This window comes from Biomphalaria glabrata, chromosome 1, assembly GCF_947242115.1.
Source record: "Biomphalaria glabrata chromosome 1, xgBioGlab47.1, whole genome shotgun sequence".
NCBI lineage: Eukaryota > Metazoa > Mollusca > Gastropoda > Planorbidae > Biomphalaria > Biomphalaria glabrata.
This window is the reverse complement of record NC_074711.1, coordinates 16,916,507-16,924,200: the sequence shown is the minus strand read 5'-3', so window position 1 is coordinate 16,924,200 and position 7,694 is coordinate 16,916,507. Positions and strand designations below refer to the sequence as shown.

At 33.8% G+C, this 7,694-nt stretch overlaps 1 protein-coding gene across 1 annotated transcript; it reads left to right on the top strand.

Moving 5' to 3' along the window:
* Positions 1-1,572: 1,572 nt before the first annotated feature.
* Positions 1,573-7,375, top strand: LOC106079507 (inactive pancreatic lipase-related protein 1-like). Its single transcript, XM_056018555.1, has 9 exons — positions 1,573-1,716; positions 2,476-2,581; positions 4,062-4,178; positions 4,543-4,659; positions 5,105-5,220; positions 5,717-5,837; positions 6,084-6,204; positions 6,560-6,754; positions 7,282-7,375. Exons 1-9 carry the CDS (start codon positions 1,573-1,575, stop codon positions 7,373-7,375), a joined length of 1,131 nt encoding a protein of 376 aa, XP_055874530.1.
* Positions 7,376-7,694: the final 319 nt, after the last annotated feature.

Below are 7,694 nucleotides of genomic sequence, written 5' to 3'. Positions count from 1 at the left end.
TGACGAAGAGTTCCGCTAAATACTCATAATGTGCGAAGTGTTCCACTAAATACTCAGAATGTGCGAAGTGTTCCTTTAAGGAAAAAGTTTGGGAAACACTGAACTCAACAAATCAGGTTTTTTCACCCTTCCACAGCTCTCCTTGAATGAGAAAAAAAAAAAACGACTAGCTGAAATAAAGATGGCTTGAACGTAAACTGCTAGAACCACATCTAGTACTTGTATATTGTCAATGACGAAGATGACTTCATATGTATCTGGCTGGCCAAGTGCTATCTGTCCTATATGCGAGATTTGGTTCTCGATTCCAGCCCTAGTATATTTGTAGAGTCTAATAGCAGGGAAAACATTTCAATGATATAATGGTAGCCAAGTTTCAGAGAAAACCTGCCTCAAGGAAGCCTTTATTTTTACATAGCCTAGTTCCTATTTCAATCAGGGTTCATAAAATGTCGACATGTTTTTAGTCTGCATTCTCCTTAACATTAATGCATACTGTTTTTCGGCACGATGCTGGAATTCCTAGTTTTTTTTAGGATAAAAAGAAGACGCGTTAACATTACAAGAAAAAATTTCTAAATATTACAATAAAGTAACAGTTTCATTTGCTGTTTTTTTTAAATAAATAAAAAAAAAACAAACAGGACGGAGTTTAAACTCTACACGCGAAAGAATAGAACCACGCCTATCAACTTGGATGCCAGACTCGTCGACAATGTCAGTACCCTATGGTCAGACTTCCTAGCTCGTCCAGTTAAATTTATCGTCCACGGGTTCAACACTGGTCCTTCCCTCTCGGCATGGATGATGGTAAGACATTCTATTTTCATTATAATAATCTAAGCTAACGTCAGACTGTGAGGTTGAATATATATGTCTATGGCTTATACTATCGTAGGGCAGAATGATTAATGCCCACTGTTCAACGAACTACATTATGGAAACTTTTGAATTTTTGTTAGAAGCAGTTCCTTCATAGAGTTAACAAACTTACGTAATTAATTGCCCTGATGTTTCATATGATTCGCACGTAATCGTGTTTTAATTACATAATTTTGATAGTGAAAATCCGTTTCTAGTATCGAAAGGCTTGTTGGTTATTTTGAATTTGGCTTCTATAAAACTCATTCGTTCTTTATTCGGTCAGACTCTATCAACGCCACTCGTTGATCAGAAAACATGAAAAGGACCAAGATGCCTGTGTGTAGTCGCTGAATGAACTCTTTATGTTGGGTCTGTTCTATTTATGTGTATGTTTCTGTTGTGCTGTCTTTATATGAGAAAAGAGTCCTTGAAATTTCCATAAGGATCAATAAAGCAGTCTTAGTCTTAGTCTTAATGAACTTATGGTCCGAGTTCGAATCTTAATAACAAATGTCAGATTTTGGACTTATTAATTCCCAAGCTCAATGACATTTGTTGGGCAAAGGCCTTAGGTCATCAGTCTGGCTCTTTGATATCTAAGTGAACAATAAATAGTAACAGTAATAATAGAACAGTAATAAAACACATAGAGAAGAGTATTAAGATAATTTAGAATGTTTAATTCATTGTAACCTTCCAACCCAGGAAATGAAAGAAGAATTATTGCTATTTGCGGATTATAACGTCATCTTGGTGAATTGGTCAAAGGGCAGCAAGGCCGTCTACCATCAAGCAGTGGCCAACATTCGGGTCGTAGGAGCACAGATTGCCCACCTCGTCAACACAATGATAGTACGTTGTCATTTTTCTTCATTTTGTCCCCTACATTGCTTCTATCAACTGACTGTCTGTCCATCTGGTAGAAATCTTGTACACGTTATTTCTTCCAAACTCATTCTTGGATCAAGATGAAACTTTATACAATTATTTATTGTAACTAACAAGACATGAATCAATACAACAAAATAGTTAATTTATTATAAGTAATTAATTATTTTGTTTGGTATCGAAGAAGGGAAACAAATGCTTCTTATTTAGATATATGTGGAGTTATTCCCCGTATTACTTTTTCTACACGTTTTTTCACCCAAATCACAAACTCGGATCAAGTTTAAATTTGACATAATTATTAATAGCTGATAACAATACAAGAATCAATAAAAAAAATTCAGATCAATTAGTGGTAATTAATTAATATTGTTTTATATAGAAAAAAGGGAGTATATTATTTATGCAGTATTGAGATATATGGCAGTGATATGATTAAAAAAAATATTTTGTTTGCTCACTACTACAATTCCAAATCAATCACAAAGCGTGGTGTGGGCTCATTGAAGTCTTCGTAATATTTGTAAAGGATTTAGCTAAGTTTGTATGTTCGATACAGGTAATATTAGAAATTTTCATGGGGCTTTTTACCCCTTTACACGGTAGCCATGGTATGTACTACTATGTACCTCTCCTTAAAATATATGACTCAATAGATAGTTAAAAAATATAAAAATGGTATTTGCAAGTGAGTTTGTTTTTTTAATCTCCATCATTTAGGAGTCGTTCAGAATGAATGCTTCTGACTTTCACATTATTGGCCACAGTCTTGGGAGTCATACTGCTGGTTACGCTGGAGAAAGAGTTGCTGGACTTGGTCGAATTTCAGGTAACGAAATATTTTGTGAAGTTAATTCTCAATAAATTTTTCCTTATCATTGTTCCATTTAAACAAGTTACATGTAGCTGATGCCCGTTTCTCTTTTTTTAAAGTGATTATCTCACCTTTAATAAGTAATAAATAATTAATTAAAAAAAAGATATATTTTACCCTTCCCCAGTTCCCCCACCAAAGAGAAATCATGGTTACGCCCACCCAAAAGAAAACATAGTTACGCCCACGTATTGATCTACTCGGAGTCTAGCAGATTCTAGACTACAAATACAAATCTTGACTTATAAATGTTAAAAGACATCAGCCTAAACTAGGATATTGCATTGCGGGAGAGTTACGGTAAAGGTGAATCTAGTTGGAGATAAAGTGTAGATATTGTGTATTGAAAAGGGTATATATACACTGTCACAAATTTAATCTAGCAGTCCAGCTACATGAGACGCTGCAAAGTTCCCAAACGTTTATTTATTAACTCTTTACAGACTACATGCGGGAATTTCAGTCGACGTGTGTTCAAATAGACCAAATTTAATTTTAAAATGATTATTTTTTGAAAAAAATATAAACCGGAGTTTTCCCTGTGTGGCCAATTAGCTAGTGAAGTTCCAAACTAAATTTTGTTTAGCGCAATTTAGTTTTTAGCTTTCTCAAAGCGCTATGAATCTATCAATTGCTAAGACCAGTTGGGAATGAAAGGGGAATCTAAGTTAATGCTACCGTGATCGCTTTTTAAATGCATTAAATGCAAAATGAATTGAATCCAAACTCGAGGGCTCAGGCCTTATCAAGGGAACTAATTCAATTTACAACACCACATCTGTCATGTACACTTTTTATCCAAACAAAAATTAATTGTAACTTATATCAGCACATCTATGGAGTACAATTCTTATCCAAACAAAATTTAATTATGTATAGTAATTAAATAATTGGTATTTTTTTTTATTGATTGTTCTTTTGTCTGTTACAAGAAATAATTCTGCAAAGTTTCAATTTGATGCGAAACTGGGTGTGGAAGAAATAACAGACAGATTTGATATAAGCTTTATACAAGAGTAGGCGTAGTACTTATAATTAAGGAGCTACAAAATAATGGTAAAATCGGATTTTAAATAGCCTTTTCTGATGTCTGCGACAGGCAGTCAGATGATAGAAATTAATAGCGACTTCTACCCTTACGGGTTCGCTAATAACACTCAATTACGGCAAATTTTATTGGTTATAATGATTTCAAATGCGAGAGATGAATCCTCAAATAATAAAGAGCTATCTATTTAATAGTTGAGAATGCTGTAAGTCTTTGACAAACGAGCTATTCTTTAATTACTCTAACTACTATGACACACTCTGACCAAAAATCAGCTAAATAAAATAGAATATTAGCTTGTGATCATCTGCTCAATAATCTGAAGTGGAGATAACATATTACCAAATATAATGAATGTGTCGTACTTATCAAACATTTTTTTTCCAGGCCTTGACCCTGCTGGTCCTCTGTTTGAGAACACTGACACAAGAGTTTGCCTGGATTCATCGGACGCCATGTTTGTTGACGTCATACATACCAATGGGAAACCATTGATATTACTAGGTACAAAGGCTGATATTATATTATATCACTTAATATAATATACTATTTGTAATGAATAAGCAGTATTTTTTTAGAAATAAGATTATATCAAGTTAATACTTAATAAAGGCATACATTAATTTTAATTTATAGCAAGATTGAATTTATTATTGGTGTCGACAAGCGCGTCCCTTGCTCATATGGCATGTTCCTAGGACTCTGATCCAATCTTGTTTGCCTAATTGTGACAAAGGAGGTATCTATTTTATAGGAGCTCAGATAACTTAGCTGGAGTTAAATCTAAAAAAAAAATCTGAAGATCATTTGCGTGACATGTAGTTTATTTTTTCTACGGTAATTGTTATTGTCACATTTTCCATTCTAGGATTTGGAACTTTGCAGCCTCTGGGTCACTTTGACTTTTATCCTAATTTGGGTCGTGCTATGCCAGGCTGCATACAAGATGAGATATTACATCTAATAGAAGAAGATATTCCTGCAGGTGGGTGTAGTGTCATTAATATTTAAGTCACAGATTTGAAAACGTTTGTATAACTAACATTACATTACATCTCCACTTCATTTCCCATTCTTTACATGACATCTTCATTACATTACACCTTCTTTACATTACATTTTCTTTACATGACATCTTCATTACATTACATCTTTATTACCTTACATCTTCATTACATTACTTCTTCATTACATTACACCTTCATTACATTACATTTTCTTTCTTCCAAGTCTGTTCTTCCTGGACAGTTCAATTTTACATCTATTGTAACAACACATTTATTGAAAATGGAAGAAAGAGTAGTTATACAAGCGTTTATCCAAAACATTTAAATATTTTAAATAGTAAAATTCAAAGTTCGCAATGATCAGAACTTAAGGGCAGACAACACGTTTTATATCTTTGACATTTCTAAACATTATTTTTTAAGGTTTAACAGAAAGTGTGACATGTAGCCACTCTAGAGCTACCGCTTATTATATTGAAAGTATCAACTCAAAATGCCCGTACACTGCCTACCCATGTGATAATGAGGAGGACTTCAAGGTCAGTTGAATTCTAAGTGTTGAAACATAGAGCCTAAAGTCTAGCTGTCTACAATCGTAGTAACCCTTGTGAACACATTTCTGGGAGGGCGAGCAGGAACATAACTGTTGATGTGATAACCACATTCTACAACACAAGACCAATCGTCATTGAGCACGTTCCAGCTCTGTACGACGTGCTGATTTTCTCCCATGCCCACAGGTTGTGATGTCGCAGGTCAGTGATGAGGCCTCCAATGACGATTGGTGTTGGCAATTTTCTCAGGTTTACAGTCAACTAGCGCCCCTTGTTACAAATATCGATGTCAACACTAACTTGTGACAATTCAAGATTTAAGACAAATATAAATGTGTCATTGTTACTATTAGTTTACTTATAACTATTATCTCATAAATAAAGTAAAACATTACGAAAGAAAATAAACAAGCTCCCCTCCCCCTAATTAAATGATGTCTTAAGTTTTTTTTTTTAGTTTTTAAAAGTTGTTTTCTTTTAGTCTGGAAAATGTAAGACTTGTGCTACACACAGATGTGTCAGAATGGGTTTTCACGCCAAGCCGAGAGACGGGAGAAATCAGAAATATTATTTGATCACGTCAGATGAGAAGCAATACTGCCGTAAGTTGGAAAAATCAATCAGTCAATCAGTCAGTCAAATCTAAATTAATTTAAACCTAACATTATACAGTTTAATTTATAGAGTAATGTCATATGCCTTACTTTTACACAAGCCATCTTCCCGTGAATGTTGTGTCTCAGAGACTTGGGGGTTGACAACGAATAATTTTAGAAACACGCAATCAGTATTTTTAATTACGAATGTTCTAGTAAGCAAAATGTACTAATTATAATGTTGATTTATAGAATTTCAGTATGAAACTGTGATTATATTGAGTGGCAGTCCAACATTTACAGGACGAGGACATATTCTGGTGAATGTGACCGGCACGTTAGGTTATTCTCCTTCAACCAAAGTCAGTCCAAAGTACGTCTTTTTTTTTTAAAGAAGAAAATTTTAAAACGCGGATAAAAACTTTGTGACAGAAAAAGAATGAAAGACAGAGAGAGAGCGAGAAAGAGAGAGAGAAAAAAAAACTAGATAGAGAAAAAGAGAGAGAAAGGGAAAGAGAAAAAGAAAGAGAAAGAGAAAGAAGGAAAGAGAAAGAGCTAGAGAGAGAGAAAAAGGGAGAGAAAGAGCTAGAGATATAGAGAGTAAAAAGAAAAGAGAAAGAGAAAGTATGAGAGAGAGATAAAGAGAAAAAAGAGAAAGAGAGAGAGAAAGAGAGAAAAAAAATAGAGAGAAATTATGTTATGATCACTTCTTCAATCTTTGTTTACAGATCTAGGACTTTCCGGAACAATCAAACTATAACTTTCACTTTATCAAGCCCTTCAGACATTGGTGAAATCCTATCTGTTAGTCTTCACTTTGACGTGGGCCGTCTTGATTCAGTGCTAGGAAAATTACTGCAGAGATCATCTCCGCGAATTTACATTAACAGAGTGGTCATCTACAGAACAGAGTCCAATCAAAAGTAATCAAAATAATCTATCTATCTATCTATCTATCTATCTATCTATCTATCTATCTATCTATCTATCTATCTATCTATCTATCTATCTATCTATCTATCTACCTACCTACCTACCTATCTATCTATCTATCTATCTATCTATCTATCTATCTATCTATCTATCTATCTATCTATCTATCTATCTATCTATCTATCTATCTATCTATCTATCTATCTATCTATCTATCTATCTATCTATCTATCTATCTATCTATCTATCCATACATCCATCCATCCATCCATCTTTCTATTAAATGAAATATATAACACAGAGATTTCTTTAGAACTAACTAAAACAACATTAGTGAAGTGATGTTAGACTTTCTCGGAATCAAAATACATTGAAATAAAGAAGGGATTTTTGTTTTGTACTTATCCAAAGCAACATTCCCCCCCCCCCACTCTCTGTCTGTAGGCTGCAAATGTTTTAGACTAAAAATTTCCCATTAAATTATGTTTTGATATATATTTTGTTCAAATGTTTTCAGTGTAACATTTTGTGCAGGAGACCAGCCAATAGAGGACCATCAATCTGTCACTTTGGATCGGCAATATGGGGTTGCAGATGAAGTGTGTTACTAAAAGAGACATTTACAACCAAAGATTTCTCAAAGAAAACAGCTTTAATAAATTGGAATACTTTAACAAAAAGATAATGTGTCACAAGTTGACATCCGGAAATAATATTCGTTTTATTAGCGACCTCGAAAGGGGAAAAGACGCTATTTATTTTGTGTGGCCTGTCTGTCCGTCCTTCCCGTTTAGATCTCAGATACTAGAAGAGAAAATGAAAATCGGACATCATGATACTTTAGATCATTTATAGTTCTGATGCAACGGCTACTTTTTTCTTTTCCGAAAGTGAACCATCTAATTTTTAAAATTATATATGCAAGCAGAT